General features: G+C 46.5%; 1 protein-coding gene across 4 annotated transcripts in view; it reads left to right on the forward strand.

Moving 5' to 3' along the window:
- The window catches only part of FHOD3 (formin homology 2 domain containing 3), a 470296-nt gene that overhangs the window by 392448 nt on the left and 54726 nt on the right, over positions 1-23122 (forward strand). For all 4 annotated transcript variants that reach the window (XM_047828303.1, XM_047828305.1, XM_047828304.1 and 1 more), the window contains 2 exons: positions 9508-9786; positions 18084-18967. In XM_047828303.1, coding sequence (XP_047684259.1) covers positions 9508-9786; positions 18084-18967 — 1163 coding nt within the window. The remainder of the gene's footprint in view (positions 1-9507; positions 9787-18083; positions 18968-23122) is intronic.

Below are 23122 nucleotides of genomic sequence, written 5' to 3' on the forward strand. Positions count from 1 at the left end.
GAATAGTCAATAAATGGTACCCCATCCTCCTCCACTTTGTGTTTCCCAGAGGAGAGCCCATGCCTGCACTCACCTTTGTTATCTCCCAATGCTTGGAGCAGAATAGACATTCAGTAAACGTTTTATGAGCTAGAATGAACAAACAGCATGAAAAAAAGAAGGCAGACACATTACTCTATAGAGACAGCTATTTCCCCTATACCCAGACATTTATTACATGGATCATGATGGAGGACACATATTTGACAATATAGGCCACTCTATAAAGACCAAAGAATAGATGGTGGTTTAATGTAGAAAGGGAACTTTTACAGAAAGTTGACATTATGTGGGCCATTTCCTTCTGAGAATCTAACACTAAAAGAGGAAGAAAAGTTAGAGGATGATTCTTGATAAATTGATAGTTAAGATATTTATTCAGCCACCTATTAAAATACCCCTTAAGTGGATCTTTCTCCATTTTTTTGTGAATTAATTTGCTAACAAGTTCAGATCAACTGAGATATTGACTAAGTGGATTATTGACTAGGTATAAATGAAGAAGAGTCAACTGTTTGGTGTGTGAATATAAAAGTAAGGTTTCTGGTGTATCCCAGTTGTAGGCCACCTGGTTCTGCTTAGGCTTGGTCAGACTCTCCTGGCAAGAAGATCTAATATTTTCTTTAGATATTAGTTGTTTTGATATCATAATGTCTCTTGGCTAGACCACTTTATCTTGAAAAATATTCAGGGAAGATATTTTTTCACATCTGACTTCCTGATGCCTAGCATAGTGCCTGGCATATCAATAAATATTGCTGGAATGAATGAGTGTTGCTACTAATTACATTAGAACATTTAATTACATTAGGACCATCTAACATGTAATTAAAAGTAACTAGATGCTGCTAAGCCTGAAAAAGTGAATTAAGAAAAAACCTCAAGTTCACTCCATTTATTTGCTAGCTGTTCTTACCTGGGACTATCCATTTTAGTGCTAGTGTATACTTTCCAAAATCACTGTTTTGTTTTGATGTCATTGATATTCTTGTCTGGGACTTGACAAGCACTAGAGGTGCTCTTGAAATGCATTGCCAGTTTGGAATTAGACCATGTCTTCATCCTTGAGGAAAGACTTGTCTTCCTATGTGCTCTTGTAAGAAAATGAGCATGTAGTTAACTCAGGAGCTCTACTAGCCCTACTGGGCATGGAAAGACAAATGGATAATGGCATTAATCATGTTTGACACTGGTTGAATCAAGACAAGATCTGTCTGATTTTGTAAGAATTTAAGCTCAAAGAACGTCTTCGTATCCAGGGGTTGATATTTGAGGTTATATGGTTTGAGTTCAAGATAATGATAAGGCAATGATACAATACAGATAGAGAAATGATATAGGATACAATAATCTTAAATTGCCCTTTTTAAAAAATTTTCTCTTTATAGTGTGAAATAGAATCTATTCATTAACCAATATTAAAATAATTGGACCTGAAACTAGAGGCTTCTTTTTTGTCCTATATGATAATACAGTGGAATTTATATTCTATACATGTTTAACCAAGTGGACTCAATCAGAAGCATATTCTGAGGGGTAAAGGTAGGGGGTAGTGAAAATTACAATTTGAATAGTGCTTCTAATTTTTCCCAGCATCCACCTCAGATGGAGGTTTCCATTGTGAGCATGACATGAGGGCCACAGCTCTGCTTTTTTCTAGAGTCATTCCTGACCTTCATGTGCCTTTTGTAGTATGAACAACTTGCTGGATCAAATGTGATTTTAGAGTATAAGGGTTTGTATTTGTTGATGACATAACCCACCACTACAAACCCAGTACTTTTTATGGCATTCCATTGAAGCTAAAGGAAATCCTTGATTGTTGGAACCATGAGAGTTGGTATGGTATCTATAAAGTGGCATCTTCCAAAATGTCTTCCAAAGGTAATTTTGGCCATATACAGTTTTCATTTTAAGAGGTAGCTTAGGCTGAATTTTGAGAACAAGTTGCTGCTAAATTTTGAAGGCATGCAAATTCACTAGACTGATGAATCAGTATTTTGCAAATGACAAAGTGGGCTTTTTGTTTGTTTTTGTAAAGTTTGCGTAGGCTGAGTTTGAGCCCATCCTAATGAAACTATTCCTTTAGGGTAATGATTCTCAACACAGGACAATCCCTGCTACCTCCCTCACTCCCCCAGGAAACATTTGGCAGTGTCTGGAGATATTTTTAGTTGTCACAACTGAGGAGGAGGTGCCATTGGCCTCTAGTGGGTAGAGGGCCAGGAACGCTGTTAAACATCCTACAGCACACAGGATAGCCTCCCCCCTCCCCCCACAACCAAGAATTATTCAACCCCAAATATCCATGGTATTAAAGTCAAGAAACCCTGCTCTAGAGTGAATCTGAGCGAACGGTTTAGCAAGAACTGGCCCAACACCAAAGGCAAAGTCTAAAGAATTTTCAAAGTTGTGAGCTTTTTCTCGTGGGACCTTTTTCACATTTATGTGACTAAACCACAAGTTTAAAGTTGATGGTGTTAGTTATTAGCTCTGAACTGGGGAGGTCCCTGGAATGTACATGAGTTGGAGCAACTATTATAGAATTGTCTGGCCCAGCCCTTGGTTTCGTAAGACCTGCCAGAGAGCCAAGTCCTGGCAGAGTCGTCGAGACACCATGACAGATTAAAATCAATTGAAGCCACCCAAAGACTTATTAAGTTCAGATCTTTCTACCAGCACTTTATCTCTTCAAAGAAAAATTGCATGGCAGGAGATTCCAGTCGGACATTCTGGACTCAGCTGTCAGGGACATTGATGAAAGCCGACCTGGAATGTTTGTGCACACCGTATGTTGAGTGTGTGTGTGTGTGTGTGTGTGTGTGTGTGTGTTTGTCCTTTGAGGAATGATGATGAACTTTCCCTTGCAGCATAAGTCACCAACCTCACAGTGTAACATCGTGATTAACAGAGGTTCAAGGCCCGTCGGGGTTCAAATCCCAGGTCTGCTTATCGGTGAGGTCGGAAGGAGATGGACATGCTCAGAAGGTGCCTGGGGGCAGCCAGTGTAGGGACAGTTCACAGAGGTGTGGAGAGCGTCACAGGTCTGTCAGGTGGGGAAGTGCCCAGGGACTAGCAGCACTGGGAGACTGTCAACACTACTCCCACTTCCAGGCCTGGGGGAACTTGGTTAGTGCCTGGGACTGGTGAGAGCTGTAGCCTTGGGAAGGAGCCCATGGGACAGAAATAGTGGCTTGACAATCTCTGTCAACCGGAGGCCCCACGTGAAGAGGGTGGAGGCATAGTCTAGCCTCTCTTTCCTCCCTCCTGTGCTGCTACCTCCCAGAAGCTGACCTCTGTCACACTGAGAGGGAGCCAGCCTCCTGGGGCACAGAGCAGAATAGAAAACGGGTCTGGAGGAGCAGCCATGAGCTTCCAGCCTACTGTGTAGCCCTGGACAAGTTGCTTAACCTCTCTGGACATGTGTCCTTATTTTTCACACAGGGACATTAATCATCCTGCTGGTATGAGGGCTACACGGGGTGATGTGTATGTGGTTCCTGGGAGGCACCAGTGTATAGAAGGTACCTGGTACCTTGTGTGCAGGGCCTGGCGTCTAGTGAAATCTGGGGGACCAGATGAGGAGCTGGTGCTGGGCTTTTGGAGGGGCAGAGAGCAGTAGCTGTTAGGAGCCCATGTCTGCCCTGGCTCACTACTCAGGGCCTACTCTCCCTCCTCTCTCTCCCAGTTTTGTGATCTGCACGAGGGAAGTACCAGCATCTGACAGGGCACCCTTTTATATTCTCTCGACAGTAGCACTGGAGTTTTCCCTCTTTCCCTATGGTTCTCGCGTTGATGGGTTCCAATCCGGCTCCTATGCCCAACCTCTCTGTCCTGCAATGTCTGTGTTCTTTGGATAGAGAATTCCTTTCAGTGTCTGCGTTCCGGCTACGGGTTCTTTCCCACAGCATTGGTGACAACCGGGTTCTTCATTACTTCCTTCTGAATATACTGGCGACCTCTTCAACGATTTCTTCCATATTAAGTAAATTGTCCATTCCTGTATCTTTTTATACAGTTTCATTTTGATTTTTTTTCTCCTCTCCCTGCTCTGACCTTAACATTTAGTTTAAAGCTCTCTGAATCAGGTCAGTGCCGGTTCTGGCCAAATACATTTTTCTGGACTTTGCTAAGTGCCTTCTGGCAATGCCAGGATCCCATCAGTCTGCTCACTTAGGATGTGGTCCAGGAAGACAGGTCCCAGTTTGGGATGCCTTTTGTGTTGCCAGGAGTTTCTTGCCATGTCCTCCCTTCATTTCCACACTCATGCCCGCTGCGAGGAGAGGGGTAACCTGGCACCTGGCACAGGAACTTCTCAAATCTCCTCTCCTTGGCCCAGCCCCAGAAATGCGGCAGATCTTTACGTCCTTCCTCCATCCAAGGTGATGGGCGGGTGTGGCTGGTGAGAGATGAGTGGGGGGTTCCTGGCAGCTCCTGACTTGTAGGTTTGGTATATTGCAGTCACTTCTGACCCTCCTTCAAAGACAGGGCTGCAGGCATGTGCTTGGGAGTGGGTGCCCTGCCCCTTCCTGCCCAGCACCATGGTCTGGGCCTTCACTGTTCCCTCCTGGCCTCACTTTCTGAGGGCAATAAGAGAGGCCTTACCACAGAGGGATCTTGAGGAGACAGCATCCCACGCTCCCCTCAGAGGCTGACACGCTACCTGTCCCAGTGGCTCTTAGATTGGAAACAGCTTCCCACTGGCGCCATGTTTTTATTCATCATCTTCTCTTGAGCCCCGGGGTCTGGCATTCGTCTCGTTTGCTTTCTGGACTGTTTGCTCCACGCTAACAAGGAGCTTCACTGATAGCACCAGACATGCCTCAGCTGTCCCACTGGGAGGTGTGGTCTGTCTGTCTCTACCTGCAGCAGCCATCACTGCCCTTAGAGTAACATCCCCCCCTTGCAAGGCCCGTTACCACAGCCATGTGGCAAGACAGCTCTCATTCCTCCAGTGTCCCCTGTGCTCCTGGTCTTTGCACATACTCTCCTTCTGCCCAGAACATTCTTATATCCACTTTACCCTGCTTTTCTTTAATTTTTTTTTAACATTTATTTATTTTTGAGAGACAGAGCGTGAGTGGGGGAGGGGCAGAGAGAGAGAGGGAGACACAGAATCCAAAGCAGGCTCCAGGCTCTGAGCTGTCAGCACAGAGCCCAGTGCGGGACTCTAACTCATGAACTGTGAGATCATGACCTGAGCCGAAGTCGGACGCTTAACCAGCTGAGCCACCCAGGCGCCCCTACTTTTCCCCCATTTTAACTCCTTTTCATTCTTGGAGACCCTGTTTAAATGTCATTTGGGTACAGCGGCTTTTATGTTCCTTCCCAGGCCTTGTCAAAGTCCCTTGCCATAACCCCCCGCCTAGGGCACTGTGCTTTTAATCTTAGGACACTGTCACATGTAGGTATTTTTACCTGTGTCTGGGAGAGGTGAGGGGCTGGGGTTTCCCCGTCCACTGGTGGTAGGGTTCCCCCAACTCTGCCATGCCAGGCAGGTAGGTTCTCCTTGCTCCTCTGTAGTCCCTGTGATGACAAGCACTGGGTCTGTCACTTGTGTCACTCATGTATCACTGGGTCTTTCACCACCAACACCATTGGGGCAGAGAAAGGCTCATTAAATACAGGGACTGGCAGCGATGGGAAGTCGTGAGCAGTCTCCACCCCTCAGTGTTGACAGATGCCTTAGTTCTCTGTAGGGCTGTTCCTGAAGACTAATATGATATGGTTCCTCCTGCTTCCTGGGCACTCAGGGTGGGTAGATGATACTTGTTCCCCTGTCTTCCCAGGGGGCAGCCAGGCTGGCATGGGGCAGCAACTCAAGGATAGGGGATTCACGTGGTGGGGGCAGTGCTGACAGGGAGGTCCTGATGCAAGAGAATGGGAAAGGGGAGCAGAAACGTTCTGGAACTTTGTGCGCAGATGTTGGCCCAGTACCATGCGGAGGGCTCATGGACATGAGAAGAAGGCAAGGTCTGAGCCCTCGGGGATCTTTTGCCCTTGTCGTTCCCGTGTTTGATTAGCACAGCTGCAGAAGGGCTCTGCCATGGGTCCCAGCTGTTCCTTCCAGGAACCCCCTGTCGCCTGTTATCCAGTGCCCTCTCTTGGGTACCTGGCCACATACCATGGTGACCCCAGTTGATGGCTGTTTCCTCAGCCAAGGAGTGAGCCTTCTGAAAGCAAGGATGTGTGTTATGTCAGTGACACGCGTGCAGCCTGGCGTGTGTGGTACAAGGAGCAACTACGTGTGTCTGCTCTCCCACTGTCACTCTCGATCTTTGCTGGTTCTGCTTGACTTGAATGTGTGTGACTATTTTTTTTAAATTTTTTTTAATGTTTATTTTTGAGACAGAGACAGAGCATGAATGGGGGAGGGTCAGAGAGAGAGGGAGACACAGAATCCGAAGCAGGCTCCATCCAGGCTCTGAGCTGTCAGCACAGAGCCTGACGCGGGGCTCGAACTCACAGGCCGTGAGATCATGATCTGAGTCAAAGTCGGAAGCCCAACCGACTGAGCCACCCAGGTGCCCCAAAATGTGTGTGACTATTTGTTCATCGTTAGGACAACCTTACGTGCCACAGATTTGCCGGCAGGGCTTGTGATGCTGAGTCTGCATTCTGGTCGGGAGGTGATTCTGGAGACGGCCACCTCCCCAGCAGTGACGACAAAGAGAAGCCACCCAGTGGTCGAATCACACAAAGAAATGTCTGACTCCACGAAGTGAGGCCCTAGCGGATGGGGATAAAATTGTGTAGCGTTTTAGGCACAAGAATGTGTGGTTCTGTAGCATTTGCACACCCGTTCCCGTAACTGTCCAGACGGCCACCGCTTCCCCGGAAGGAAGTGTGGTGGCGGGGTGCACGTAGGCTGAAGTCAAACCAGCAAATCGTGCATCTTTCCTGCTCTGTCTGCCAGTCTCCTGGGGATAGAGAGTAGACACAGGCTTATGACAGCCCCCTGCGGCCATCTCCCTGTCAGTGATAAAGCCACGTGGAGGCCCCCTAGCCAGTTTTCGCCATATGCTCACCAATTGCAAGTCAGATGCGTGCCACATGCTAGACTGTTGCAAACACATTTTCGTTTTGATGTGGCTATTCTGGAGTAAATGTGTGCAAGGATGCATGCCTTCTGTCAACCAAAGGATGACAGTGCTCTTGGTAACACTGTGCTTCTGCCGTGCTTGTGAATGAAGGGCTGTATCTCCTTGCTAAATACTTCATTATCGGATGAGAAAGAGATCGCCATAATAATTCCTTCAGTACCAAAGGGAATTTTTCTCCAGGACATATTCACTCTTTGCCTGTACTCAGCTCAGTCTTTGCTTTTAAGGAAATGTATCCGACATGCCCATTCTTAGGCATGTGGGCTCAGGGTCGTGCGTCCTTTGGCTTTCTCCTGCCATTGCCAGGCGGCATATCCCTGCCTGGAAACTTTGTTCTCATATCACCAGGTCTTATAACTATCCATCTTGGGGACGCCCAGCAGGGACAGCCAGCAGACAGCAGAGGCCCGTTGCCACCCCAGCCTGCCTTTCCTCCAGTGTCCCAGGGAAGCAGGTTCCTGTACTAGGCTAGAAGATATACAGACAGTCGTGAGGCCCTGGGCAGGTGGAAGGTAGAGGCTCTGTGACCTCTGCACCCACTTCCTACCTGAAGGGCCCTGGGGAGATTCCCACGGAGGGGTCCTGCTTCCCTTTGGAGTTGGAAGTTACCCAAGGACACGAGGAAAAGCTGACGTTGCAACTTCCTCAATTCCCTCGTTCTCAGAGGAAGGAGGCTGAGAGCAGATGAGGGGTGAGGGTACTGGACCCAGCTGGAACTGGCAGCATGGCTTCTGGCTGGGAAGCTGAGGGCAGCTGCCTCCCCCGCCACCCCCACCCCAGTGAGGCCTGAGCTTTCCTCTGCCTTTTAGCAATTGCCCCGCCTGGCCTCCTGGAGGGCCTGTTCTGGTATCTCATTGCCAGCCAGTCCCCACTCGCCTGAGCCAGCAGGATGCCTCCACGAGACACCTCCCTGATCTGCTTGTTCTTCTGGGGTCTCTTCCAGGTCCTGCCCCAGGCAGATCCTGCTGAATTTCCGTATTGCTTTGAGTAACAATTGCCTAGGGCCGGGGGCACATTGCCAGGATTCCAGCAATGTAGTTTTTCCCAGCCCTGAGGGTCACACTCTCAGGACCGACCTGTCCTCCTCTGGCCTTCACACATGACAGTTGGCTCAGAATTTTTTGTATTCTCTATCATTTGCTATGGATACACTGTGCATAACTGAGAGATTTGTTGTGTAAAACCATGCAAAGCCATACTGTGCCATTTTCCCTTTCCTCAGAGGATGTCACATAGGGGAGCGTGAGCATTTTACCTTGCTACAAGCATCAGATCTCCAGTCTTGATAGGTTTGCAAATACTTCTGGGCCCAGCAGTGATTCTCCTGAACAACTTTCAGAGTTAGGGCCTAACTTCAAATTATGAGCAAACCTCATTCAAGCAAAGTGGGGGCAGTCCTCACTGGTTTGGCAACCGATAAAACATCAGGCTGCTACTGCTGTGTAATAAATTACCAGAAACACAGCGATTCAAAATATAGCCATTTATTATCTCACAGTTTCCACAGGTCAGAAGGCCAGCAGGCCAGCATGGCTCAACTGTTTTCTCAGCCCTGGGTATCACGAGGCCACAGTCAAGGCTGTGGCTGGCCTGTCTCTTACTGGGAGCTGAGGGAGGCCCTGGGAAGACCACCTCCAGGTTCATTTCGGTTGTTGGCAGACATCAGTTTCTTATGCTCACAGCCCCAAAGTCCCTGTTCTTTATTTCATGTTGGCTGCGAGTTGCTCTCAGGTTTTAGGGACCACTCGCGTTCCTTGTCTGTCATATGGCCCCTCCATCTTTATGGCCACATGCTTTTTTTAAAATTAAAAAAAAAATTTTGTTTAAGGTTTATTTTTGAGAGAGAGAGAGCGCGAGCAGAGGAAGGGAAGAGGGAGAGGGAGACACAGAATCTGAAGCCGGCTCCAGGCTCTGAGCTGTCTGCACAGAGCCCAACACGGGGCTTTAACCCATGAACCCCGAGATCACGACCTGAGCCAAAGTCAGACGCTGAACCAACAGAGCCACCCAGGCGCCCCTTAAGCCACACACGTCTGATCTCTCAACTTTCTTTTTTGTTGCCAATCAGAAAACACCCTGCTTTTAAAAGTCTCACCAGATCGAATCAGGCCCCCCTAGATAACCTCTAGACCTTGAAGTCACGTAACTTGAGACCGCACCGTCAGCTACACGGTCCCTTCCCAGCAGTGTTAGTGTTTAGCGTTTAACTGAATGGCCAGGGGATGGGAATCTTGGGGGTCGCCTTTAGAATGTCGCCCACAGCAGACAGCCAAGAGAAATCAACCTCAGGTCTGCTTTCATACCTCACTTGACATTCCCAGGGAGTTCCTGTTGTGATCATAATCTCCATTGTTGTCTCCACCAGCCAGTGCTGGGGATCCCGAGCCTGGACCGGAGGCGGAGATAGGGCAGAGTGCGGACGAGGCCAGCCCTGAAGTAGCCCCTGCCCGCGTGGGAGCAGAGAGTGAAGCGGAGCGAGCACTGGAGCAAGAGCCAGAAGAGCGGGCCTCCCTCAGTGAGAAAGAGAGGCAGAGCGAGGAGGTGAACGAGAAGGACAACTGCTCTGCCTCCAGCATCTCATCCTCCAGCAGCACGTTAGAGAGGGAGGAGAAGGAAGACAAGCTCTCCAGGGACAGGGGACCTGGTAACGCAGCCCTTTTTTCTCAGTAAATAAGTCCCAGGGAACCCTGGGGTGGGACACCTGGTTTGCTGGCCACTGAGGTGACCTCCCGGCTCAGCTCACTCACTGGCCGTGGCACCTGGTGGCTGGAGGTGTGAAGGATGCGGCCACACTGTCGGCAGCCCACAGCTTCCTGCCCCTTGTGGAGATGGCCCCACACCCTCTGCCATGCTGTCGCACCATCACTTCTACAGGTGGGAGAAGGGCTTGATAATGAGGGCAGCAAAGGACTTTTCCTGAGGAATTAGCTCCCAAAGAGAAATTCCTCTCTTCCTTCTAATTGCTTGTTAAGAGTAAATACAGCTCTTTTTCTGATTTAAATTTAGAGATCTGTCGTGTTGCCATCTGCTCCCTTGAAAGTTTCTTCGGTGAAGTGTGCTAAAACCATTATGATGGGCGTTTCAGACCAGAGCAAATGCGCTAAAATGAACTTAATGAGTATTTCCAAAAAGTGGCAGTTCACGATGTGCTGAGGTCAATTTGGTGTGCTTTAATGGAATATATATAATTTGAGTAACGTTCTACAATATACTCAGGGCCACTTGTTTCTTTGGTATAAAGTATATGCTTTTCTTTATGGAATTTGTTCTTTTTGGTATTATAGCTGATATTTATTCAGTTCATCTGTGTAATGGTGACTCTATGGTTAAGGGCCAAATGGAACATTAATCCTCACTGGGGACTCGGGGAGGGTGCCATAGAGGGTTATCGGAATTGTAAAAGATTGACATAATCATTTGAATTATGGTTCATATGCAACACCATTGGGTTGGTTGTCCTGCCCATGACATGTGTGCTGTTGAGATGACAGGGTGCCCCCTCTCTCACCTATCACTCCTCATCAGTGGGGGCATGTCCTACTAGCCAGCCTTCAGTAAGCTACACAGTGATACACACTCAAGGAGCCTATGCCTTGGGTCCAAAGTGCAGCATGAAGGCTCTGCAGGGGCCTACCAACTGGTGGCATGACCCATGCATGGCTTGTTAGTTCACACATAAAGAATACATGGTCTCTGAAGCATGGATGTATGAATGAAAATGGAATGAATGGATGAATGAATGAATGAAGCCATAATGTCTGCTACAAGAACTATCAGTCAAGAGCTTGGTCTTAGTTAATATTTGAGTTTTCACCAGCTATATTATTAAGTTTTATTCTTTCTATTGCTAGTCCCTATGACGCACTGAAAATGGGACTTGAGGACTTTATTAGTTTATATCTTAGTAATTATTGCATTGAAAATCTTGTGTCTGGCTGGAGATGTATTGCTAGAAAGTATTACATATATTAATATTTACTTAATTTCTCTCCAAGTCAGATTGCAGTTAGTCTCCCAAATTCTACTTGTTCGTGTTCTCCTTCAATGGGATTAGGGCCATAGTACAGTCGGGTAAGTCGTCTTGCTCAGGTTGGCCTTAAATCATGTTTAAGTCATTATAAATAGCTCTAGGAATTATTCGTCGTCACTAGGTTTAGCAGGCCTAAAACATATCAACAAGTTGCATTAGTGAAAAGAAGCCAAGGAACAGGACTTTCTTGGATCAGATTGCCCAGTATTTTTCCAAATAAGGGCAACTTTCCAAAAATGGAGACTCTACTCCCAGTGAAGAACCACTGACTTCCTACCAAAGTCAGTATCCAAGTGTATCGACTCAGGAGTTAGTGCTTTGCAGTGATTTTTTTTTTTTTCTGCTTTAGTCTGGTGCTATTAAGAGACATGATCATATTTATTTGCTGCAACTTTAGCTCCTAGAAAATCCCACTGCTCACAGGCACAATCAGCAGCTGTGGAGTCAGGGTGGCTCTGTCATCATAGCTCTTGCCTTTCAGAGTGTTCTCAAATCACAAAGGCAATCATAACGATTCTCAATCTTATTTCTTCTTTTTTCATTTAAATTCAAGTTAGTTAATGTACAGTGTATTCTTGGCTTCAGGAGTAGAACCTAGTGATTTATCTCTCACATATGACACTCAGGGCTCATCCCAAAAAGTGCCCTCCTTAAAGCTTGTCACCTAGTTAACCCGTCCCTCCTCCCACCACCCCTCAGTTCTCTGTATTTAATAAGATAAAAACAGAGAAGGAGGCAAACTATAAGAGACTCAATCTTATTTATTTATTTTTAATTTATTGTCAAATTGACTAACATACAGCATGTAAAGTGTGCTCTTGGTTTTTGGGGTAGATTGCCGTGGTTCATCGCTTACATACAACACCCAGTGCTCATCTCAACAAGTGCCCTCTTCAATGCCCAGACTCAGTCTTCTTTCTGATGATAGTATCCATTACTCAGAAATGAGTTTGTAGGTCTTGAAAGAGTCTCAACTTATTCTGGTTGTGTGGCTTTCTTTTTGTTTCCCATGTTCTGCTCCATGGCATCCGCATGAGAGACTTTATGGTAGCATTCGTTACAGTTGGCAAAAATGACTTGTATAACTGTCTTTTACCTCCACTTGAATATAAAATTTGTGAAGACGGGATTTCTGTCTTGTCTATCGTGAGTCCTCACTTCCTTGCGGTAGGCCTAAGAACACAGTAGAGGCTCACAAAACTGTTGATGAATAATTGAATGAAGAGACAACTGGCTAAGATACAGCAGCTCTATTGTTCCCAGTTCCTCCCTCTAACAATTAAAATATCAACACCCTGGGCATAACAGAACAATCAATTATAGGGGGACTCTGAAAAGTGGAAAGAAGACAGACTGTCTAAGGACCTTTGGGCTAGAATGACATGGCAGTAAAGCTCTAATTAAATCCTATTCCCATAGCCAAGAATTGGCGAAAGGATTGCCTAACAGAACAGAAAATTTTTTGGCTGTTAATACATTCCCTACCCTAGACAAGCACTAATTGAAAATCTGCTGTCCTGCCCCTCCCCAACCCAGTAGCTTTAGTGGGACCAAAGAAGAGGTGATCTTCTATAACCTCCACCTTATGGAAACGGGTTTCTGTAGGGGAGGTGCATGAAGGGATGGGCTAAATGGGTGATGGGCATTAGGTAGGTCACTTTTTGGGATGAGCACTGTGCTGTCAAAATACTTAGTAGAGAGGCAGTCCTCTGCCCCCTGCCCAACAGAAGCAGATGGTGTTCTCTCATTTCCTTGCTGGAGTAGTTCTCCTAATGGGGAACTGATATTCTATCCACTACAGGGCAAAAGCAAGTGGCATCCCAGTTTCCCTACTGGGGAAGTGTCAGTGGGGTCTTGTAGAGATCTAAGACTTCACCTTCAGCCAGCAGGAGACAGACTTAAGCAGTGGAAGAAGACTGATCAGAATTCTCATTCCCCTGCCCTCCTTCTCTAACACCATCTGGGCCCAGCCAGGGAGCTCAACCTCCATCCCCACCCAACATAAACAAGGTAGAATGATGTGGTTGGAGGTGGAACTAGTCTGCGATCTCTTTTCCCCAACCCAGAATCAGTAGGGACCAGTGGGAAGCCGAGCCTTCCCCTCCACTTGGAGGCAATGTAAGTGCTCCACTTTCACTGGAAGTATGCCCGTGGGGTCAAGAGGTTGCTCAACCCCCACCCTGCCCATCTGCAGTGAGGCAGTGTGAATCAACCCTCTTGCTAGGGTGGTGACAGTTGGACCTAGTAGGGAGTTGAACATCTATGCCCATCAAGACCTGTACAGCACACCTAAAAAGGGTGACTGCCTGCTGAAAGAGAAGATTAAACATGATCCAAAGTCCAGCAAATAATACCCAAAATGTCTAGGATACACTCTAAAATCACTCATCATATCAAGAACTAGGGCGCTCACAACTTGAATGGGAAAAGACAAGCAACAAATGCCAACATTGAGATGAGCCAGTTGTTGGGATTACCTGACAAGGATTTTAAAACAGCCATCATGATAATATTTCAGTGAACAGTTATAAATATTCAGGAAATATGTAAAAGAAATGAAATATCTTAGCAAAGAAATAGAAGATATAAAAAAGAACCAAAAGGAAATTATAGAACTGAAAAAATACAATGGCCACAATAAAACACTTGGGCCGTATAGTAGATTGGAGACAACAAAAGAAATAATATATGCAGTTGAAAACAGATGAGTAGAAATTACCCAACCTGAATAACAGAGGGGAAAAAAAACTGACTGAAAAAATGAACAGAGCCTCATGTACTTGTGAGACTATGTCAAGGGAGCTAACATTCATTTCATCAGGGTCTGAGAAGGGGAGGAGAAAGTATGCAATGTTGGAAAAATGTTTGAAGAAATAATGACTGAAAATTTCCCAAATTTGGGAAAAGGTGTAAACCCACAGATTTAAGAAGCTAAGCAAGTACTAATGGGGATAAATCCAAAGAAATTCACACCAAGACAAATGATAAGCAAACTTCTGAAAACTAAAGACCAAAAATAGAATGTCTTGAAAGGGACTGGGAAGAAACAAAGTGTTACCTATAGAGGAACACCAATTCCATGGCAAAACAGTTCCTCATCTGAAACATGGAGGTGAGTGGGAAGTGGCGCAGCATTTGTTGAGCGCTCGAAGACTAGAGTTATCAACCTTGAACTAGAGTTATCAACTCCAGCAAAAGTAGCCTTTAAGAATGAAGAGAAAACAAAGACATACTCGGTTAAAGAAAAACTAAGAGAATTTAAAGAAAAACTAAGACAAATTAAGACCTACTCTTAAGGAATGATGAGAGAATGTTCTCTGAACAGAAAGGAAATGATGACAGAAGGCTCAGAATTTCAGAAAGAAAAATAACAGGGGAATGGATAAAAGTAGTAAGTAGAAAAGACTGTCTCTTGCCTTGTAAGTTTCTTAAATCTAGTATGTGATGGTGGAAGCAAAAACTGTAACACATGAGATGTAGTGCCCACTATACGTAGATGAAATACTTAAGACAATTACATTTTTTTGAAGTAGGGAGGGTAAAGGGCTCTAAATGGAAGTAAGGGTTCTATGCTTCAAACTAGTGAAATATCAACACTGACAGATAAGTTAGTGTGCATATCGTAATACCTAGAGCCACTGCCGAGAAAATTATATGAAGCAGGGTACTCAAAAACACTATAAATCAAATTGAAATCCTAAAAAAAAAAGTGTTCAAAGAAAAGGAGACCAAAAAAAATGAAACAGGAACTAAAACAAACAGAATGAATTTTAAAAAAGTGGCAGACTAAAGCCCTAACATATCAATAATTTAAATGAAAAGATGGAGATGTGCAGAGTGGACAAAAATACAACCCAGCTATATGCCATGTGTTCAGAACTCATTTCCTACATGATGGCATAGGCAGATGGAAAGTTAAAAGCTGGGAAAAGATACATCATGCTAACATTGATCAAAGAAAAGCAGGAGAGGCTATATTAGGATCAAAGTAGACTTCAGAGCCAAGGAAATTGCTAGAGACAAAGAAGCATATACTACATAGCGATATAAGAAGACCTAAGTGAATGAAGAGATTTTTTGGCAAAATAAAAAACTTCTACTTTTCCCAGTAAATGGGGAAGGAGACCAGTCAGCCACTCCACCTGCAGCAGCCCCGTGACCTCAAAACTGTCTTCCTAGTTACAGGACTGTCTGGCCAGTCATAGGGACTGCAAATACCCAGATGTTCCCATCATGTCCTCAAGTGCCATCGCCTCCCTCTTTGATGGTGGTTGTCTCCTAAGTGTATTTTGTGAAACCTGCAAGAGGGTTCAAGGGCTCCTTGTTCTGGTGTTGGTCCTTTGGTGAGGTCAGGCCACTCCTGAGCAAGGTACAGAGGATAAAGCTACATTGGAAGAAACAGAGCACCAGGAGGCCTTTGTGCCTCCTCAGTGAATGCCTCCTCTAAGATGAAGTCAGAGCCATGTGAGACAGACCAGTGCATCCCCTGGTGTGTTTGATCAGGACAATCCTCTTTGGCAGAACAAGAGCTCCAAATGCTCAAGTCTCTGGCCTAGGTCTCTGCCATCCCTCAACACAAGTATCCACAGAGGCCCTGGGTATCTGATGAAACTCATTTCCTGAATGCCTACCAAACAGCCTTGCTGGCCCTTAGGAAGCAAACTCAGAGGAATAACATTCCTGACTGTTCATTTATTCATTCATTGATCCATCGTGGATGCTGAGAATCCAACAGTGAGCAGCAACAACAAAACCCAATCCCTGCCCTTGGAGAGTTTACATTACAACGAAGAGGACAGCTTACTAGTGTTAGGACAAAGGCAACAATAAAATAAATACAGAAAATGTGTGGAAAATTAGGCTGTAATAAGTGCTCTGATGACTAAAGCTGGAAAGGGTGATAAATAGCTCTGGGGAGAGGGAGGGAGTGTTGCATAATTCTAAACGAGGTAGTTGGGAGGACTTCACTGAGGAGATACTGTCTAAGCAAAGACCTAAAGGAGGCTGAGAAGCAAACTGTGTGCTTAAATGGGTGCAGTTTGTCCCGGGATGGGCAAAGGCCCTGAGGCCAGATCATGCCTGGTGAGGTTAGGAATGTCAAGCAGCTACTTTAGCTAAAGAGGTTCAGGCACATTTGTCAAGAAAAGTAAGGGGGGTTCGTGCAAGGCTTGTGAACATTGAAAGGTCACACTGGCTTTTTGTCTTGGTGAAATGTAGCACCGTTAGAAGACTTTGAGCAGAAAGGTGTGATCAACCATTTCAATATATCCCATGGCCATTGTGTTAAGAACTGACTCTAGGGGCCAAGAGTGGAAGTTGGGACCAGCTGGGGGGCGCCTCTCCAGTGCTGCAGGCAAGAAACCATGCTGTGTCGGCCCAGGGCCATGGCGGGGCAGGTGATGAGAAAAGTTGGTTGGATTCTGGATGTGACAGGAAGATTTAGCTAACAAGACACCCTGTTGTGTTGGATGTGTGGGATAAAAGAACAGGGGGAATCAGATGACCCTGAGATTTTTGGAATTGGCAGCAAGATGGATGAAAGTTGCCATGTCTGAGATAGGGAACAGCTAGCTTCAGGAGAAGCAGGTTCCGAGATGGGGTGGGGGTGAGAGCAGAGGTGGTCCCTAAAGCCCTGAGGCTGGATGAGATGGTGTCTAAGAGAGGGAGTGTCCAAGTACACAAGAGGTCCAAAAACATTTAAAGGTTAAAAATAAGGAGGAACCAGCACAGCAGACTGAGAAAGGACAGCCAGGAGAAAGGAAGCAGACCAGGTGAATGCAATGTTCTGGAAGCCAAGTGAAGAACAGAAGTCGAGGAGGGAGCCGTCTGCTGGGTCTAGTGCAGCAGCAAAGTCTTCGACCACCTGGGAAAGAGCAGCTTTCAAAGGTGGTGAGAGCAGAAACTTCATTAGGCTGGGTTCAAGAGAGAGAATAGAGAGAAAAATTGGAGCAATGAGCAAAACAACTCTGCTAAGCAGCTTTACTTTAAAGGAAAGGAGAAAAGTTGGGTTATAGCTGGAGGGCTAAGGAGAGTCAAGTGAGATGTTTTTGTCTTAAGGTGGGTGAAATTATGCCATGCTTCTATGCCAGCAGGAAGGTCTAGTGGGGGGAGCATGGGAAATGCGGGACAGAGAACCACTGGAATGGCTTCCAAATGCACACATGGAACATTGACCCTGCTAGGAGGGATGGTTTCTCGCTAGTCACAGGAGAGAGGCCATGGCTGGGGTTCAGGTGCGGGCAGGGGGAGGCTGGATAAGGCCCTGGAACATCTCCCCTGACTTCTTCTGTTAAGCTATTGAACCAGGAAGCAAGGCCATGCTTGTGTGAAGATGTGTGACAGTGGGAAGGTTGGAGGAGAGAGAGGAGGTAGGCAGAGTCATCCCAGAAGAGATTGTGATGAGGTTACCAGGCAGCAGTAAGGGTTTCCCAAAGACTGGTGACCATGGACTTAAAGGGTTTGTGCGTCCCCCCAGGCACTTTGAGCCACACTGGTGCACGTGTGGAGTAGCCGGGAGATGGACATAACTCTACAGCCTTTCCAACACCTGTCCCGTGGCGGGGGAGGGAGCATCTTCCTTGCCTCCCTGTGTCTAGTTAGGACAGCAGCCCCTTAGTTACCTGTGGCTAGGTGGGTCCTGACCAGCTGTCCTGGGTAGGCAGGAAAAGTGGGGGAAATACTCCTATGAGCCAAGGTGCAAGCCAAGAGCAGCTTCCTACCTACCAGAGTCGGGTCCTGGAGCAGGTCATTGCAACTTTGATGGGCATCTTGTCAACCGGGACCACCTCCTCTTCAGTCACTTCATTTCAGTGTTTTCTCTCTGTATAAAGCCTCTGTATTACCTAACTGGTTTCTCACAGGATTAAGGCACCTGCCACTTGCTCATTTTTTTTCCTCCTGTATGCTTTCAGGTTTGTGGTCCGCAGGTGTTCAGGATGCCGGTGTAAATGAACAGTGTGGCGACATCCTCACCAACAAACGGTTCATGCTGGACATGCTGTATGCCCATAACAGAAAGCCCACGGATGACGAGGAGAAGGGAGAGGGCGAGACCGGGAGGACTGAGCCAGGCGCAGAGGCGGTAGCCAGCCTGGCTAGCAGGATATCCACCCTGCAGGCCAACTCTCTGGCCCAGGATGACAGCGTCAGGAGGGTGGACGTTGGCTGTCTGGACAATCGGGGCAGCGTGAAAGCCTTCGCCGAGAAATTCAACAGTGGGGACCTGGGGAGAGGGTCCATCTCGCCTGATGCCGAGCCTAATGACAAAATCCCAGAGAAAGCATCCGCACAGCAGAAGACGGAATCTGACTACATTTGGGACCAGCTCATGGCCAATCCGAGGGAGCTGAGAATCCAAGACATGGATTTCACCGACCTGGGGGAGGAGGATGACGTCGACGTCCTGGATGTGGACCTGGGTCCTAGGGAGGCTCCGGGGCCACCGCCCCCGCCCCCACCTACTTTTCTGGGTTTGCCTCCCCCGCCCCCACCACCCCTTTTGGACAGCGTGCCTCCCCCTCCTGTCCCCGGTAATTTATTGGCTCCTCCTCCTCCAGTGTTCAACGCTCCTCAGGGCTTAGGGTGGCCCCAGGTACCCCGGGGTCAGCCGGCATTCACAAAGAAAAAGAAGACCATCCGTCTATTCTGGAATGAAGTGCGGCCGTTCGAGTGGCCATGTAAGAACAACCGCCGCTGCCGAGAATTCCTGTGGTCGAAACTGGAACCTATTAAGGTGGACACTTCCAGGCTGGAGCACCTGTTTGAGTCCAAGTCTAAGGAACTGTCCGTCTCAAAGGTACCGCTAGCATCCCAAATGCTTCTTGATCTGCAGAGTTACTTTCCGCTGTTGAGTAGGACTGGGAGATGTGTTGTATATAAAATTCCCTTCATGCTGCTTTTGCTATATGGTAAAAAAAAAAAAAAAAAAAAAAGAAAGAAAGAAAGAAAAGGCAGTTGGTATAAACACCTTTAAGAGATGAGTCTTTGTGCCATACCCTAAATGAGTATGGGACCCTTCATGGCCAACATGGACAGCAGCTTCCTAACACCATTAGGCAAAGTAGCTTTCAAAGAACCAAATAACCCAGAGGAAAAGACAAAAACATTAACCAGGGAATATTAGCTGAGCCCACCAGTAGATGCTGATGTTAACTAGAGGAAAGTAGTCTTGCTAATTGATCGACCACCTGGACTTTATCCAGAAGATGTGGCTATTTACTCTCACCTTGATTGGTTATAGTGGATGGTAGTGGTAGTTTGAACTTCCGATGTAACCACACGGTAATTTAGAGTAATCTTGCAAGAACTTACCATAAATTAGTTTTAGCTCCATGTGTTCCATTTATCATCATTTCGGGTGAGTACACGGCTGCCTGAGCTGGACTCCCCGACCAATTCCGGATCAAAAAGTAGGTGCAACATTCTCAGGACAAGAGGGCCCTTCAGACAAGGAGCCAAATGACAGAGTTCGTGCCTAGGGAGGGGTGGGACTAGGGGGGCCTGGAACCAGGGGCGCTGCTCCTCCCGAATTGGCCTTCGCCCTGGTGTCGATTTCTGCCTAGTCTCCGCAAGGATGTGAATCTCAACTGGTCTAGCCTCAAGAACACTCCCCCCCCCCCCCCACTCAGTTCAAAATGAAAGCTTCCTCCTGTTTGTAAATCCAAACTGCTAGGATCCAACTCAGCACATCATGTCCAGTCAGTCCTCTCCTTCCGCTGAAAGTAGACCCCCTTTTGTCCTCTCCAGAAAATGACACCTAGGAAAGTGAGGTTGGGCATCCCCTCTCAGTGTCTATGTGTCCTGACTTTCCCAGGACTGGTGGCATGTTGTGCTGAGCCACTCGTGTGTCCCCTTGAGTTCTTCCAGTGCAGCATGGCATTTGGGAGAAACTATTCCTGGCTGGTTAAAACAGCAGTCTCTGGTGGCCCGGAGTTATCCAGGGCCCACCCTCACTCGCACCACCCTCCAACCTACTGATCTAGTTGGCTGGTCTCCTTCAGCCACCACCTCCTCACATGGGCTGGTCTGGCTGGTGCGCCCTCTGGGCTTCCACGGGTTGCTCAACACCCTTAGGTTTCTGGCCCTTGATTTGAGTTGGAGGAAGTAAAGGGAGTAACAGTTTGGCAGTGAAGTTCTTTCTGACTTTGTTTTTACAAAAGGAAGTAGCAAGATTAAAAACTTCATTGAGGGGACCCAAAATGGGCAGTTCACCCGCTTCCCTCCTTCTCTTGACTCTACTCTGGTTGGTGACAAGAGTCTGGTCACTGCCCTCTCAGTAGCCTGAAGTTCTATTCTTGTTTGAAGTAGGTGGTGACCTCTTAAAATGCTTGATTGCCTGGCTAAAGAACAAATGTTTGCCTAGTTTTTCTAAAATGAGAGCATAAGAGAAAAGTAATATATTGAAAATTTTACCAAACAGATTCCAGAATGTCCTACAGTGGGACCTAGGAACCCATACCTCTGTTCTTGGGAGCAGGGTGGGCGGAGATAGGAAACGTGAGAAGGAACTAATTTACAAATGTTACAAAAGGTAAAAAATGCACATTAAGATTAAAATACATCACATTGGAGAGTTGAATCTTTATGTGTATGCTATTAATGCAGGTATAACCAATTTTACTTCCATTTCTAATCCTTGACTATGATTTTCATACAGCACAGCTGTAAACAACCACTTCTGAATTCTGGCTTGTGAATTCATTCATTATTCATTAAACACAATAGCAACACAAATAAAAATGAAATAGACTTCACAAGCCAGCACAGAGCAAAGGGAATCGGTTTTGGTTTTTGTCAGAAAACTTATACCAGACCGGAGCTCCAGAGCATCCTTCTGACCATCCAGGTCACCCCTCAAAATAAAGATTCATGTTCCAGATCCAAGGCTGGGTGACCAGTTAATGGAAATAAGAACAGGAAAATATGCTTTTGTATTTCCTTTCCAAATAGTTTTTGGAACTGGATCTATTTTTCTGTCTCAGAAGGAAATATATATAGCTTTTTAGTAAGATGACTTTAATTATGTTTTGTGGAGAAAGACAGAAATCCTGTGCTAAATTTCATCGTGTTGTGTTCCTACTGCTGGTCTGAGATGCGGTGAATCACATAGAAGATCACAGGAGTGACCCCAGAGAATGATGTCAGGGCAGAAAGCCCCTGGAGGTATGGGGATGTACCCTCATGGACTTCGTATCATCCTGAGGAGCCCCAGGAAGTGGCCTTCATCCTATGTGCCTAATCAAGAGCAGCAAAGTCCCTCCTGCTCCCAAAAGGCAGTTTTTATGTCCTAAGTTACAGACAGTACACAAGACAGGTGTGGACTGGAAGAGAAAACTGGAAGGAAGAAAGGGACTTGGTCTCCCCTTTGAGGGCTCAATGCTGTCTTCCTCCCCTGGGCTCATTAAGTTTATCATGGGGAGGGGATTGCAAAATGGGTTTGGAGAATTTTTTTCAACTTTATTTACTCTGACATTTCAAAACATATCAGAAGCTATTCACAGTGACTTTTTAAGAAAATTCAAAGAATGATGAATTATTTGGTCTGGGGTGAGCCCCAGCCTGGGTTATTTTTAAAAGCACCTCAGGGACTCAACCAAAGTTGTGCACCATTGATTTAAAGTGATAAATGAGGCACCAAGGAGGGAGGCATTGATCCCTTCACCACTGTGTTCCACGTTGACTCCCCCATCCCCCAATCCATTTTATTCTCCCAAGAAGGGAGTCAAGTTTTCCTACCCTATACTCAAGTTCAGGACATACTGAAATGTTATTTTATTTAACATCACCCTCATAAAACCTGAATTCTATCATATGGAAATTGAAAACCCAACTTTGGGACTTCAGTGGGGCGACCATACATCTAATGTATCCAGGTTGGCCCGGTGTATGCCTGTTGTCCCAGCATGTATGTAGAGCACTCCCTTTCTCTCTCAGAGGTCTTCTGGTTAGGGTACTAGACATACTCCATTACCATCAGTAAGGCAGCTGTGTCGCAGCCGGCCTCAACTATGGAAGACTGCTGCAGAAGAACTGGGAAATGAATGCTTTTTTTCCCTAAGCTTCATGATAAGGCAAGCCTATTCTGCCAAGTTCCTCAGAAACTCTATTCCTAGCTACAGGTTTGTCAGCCTTTATGCAAACATAGTTGGGTGATGTCGTTGTTGCCTTAATGCTTGCCCATGTGTATCAGTCTCCCTTGTTACAAGGACTTAGGAATATTCCACAGTTGTCACATCTTTATGACATCTGTATTGTGGTCTCATTGTCATTGTCACTTTCTCAACAGGCAGTTTTGAAAATATCCAGTGGCGTCACTCTCTTGGCAGTTAGTGGAGAGTGAGGAGGAATGATTTATCATTGCAAAGCCAGTGCCCTGCTGAGCCAGACCCAGGGTCTGTGACTGCGATGCTGAGAAGCATTTTGAGAGGTCGTGCATTTCATGGGAGTGCTCTCCAGCTGAGGGGTATTTGTTGACTAAATCACATCCTTAGTTCAGTTTCCGTGTTCGGTCACAGCACCCTCTGGGGTGGCAAGTTCTGTATACTGAATATCCATTCTTTAAATGTTGCATCCTTTATTTCTAGTAAAATCAGTCTTTAAAAAGTCGAAGGGGGTGATTCTTCAGGGCAGGATGAACACACTGGAAAGCAAGCCCTTTTACCTGCCCAGATGGCATGCCTCCACGTGTGCTTCTCATTTCATACTGTCCCCTCATGGGGAAGTTTCCGCCTTCACTGTGGTCCTTCTCTGGACCTTGGACCTCCTTATGCATGTGCCACGGGCAGAAGCCCCAGGGCTGTGTAGAGACATGGATCCAGGTTTTCTGTCTTATTTCCAAGAACCGCACCCATGATGTGGTTGCATGGAGTTAGCTGTAGCAGGATGTGTGGCCCTGCCTTCAGCAGTCAGCTGCACCCAACCCCAGAGCCTTGCAAGCTGGTTTACCCCTGAA

This window comes from Prionailurus viverrinus, chromosome D3, assembly GCF_022837055.1.
Source record: "Prionailurus viverrinus isolate Anna chromosome D3, UM_Priviv_1.0, whole genome shotgun sequence".
NCBI classification, from domain to species: domain Eukaryota; kingdom Metazoa; phylum Chordata; class Mammalia; order Carnivora; family Felidae; genus Prionailurus; species Prionailurus viverrinus.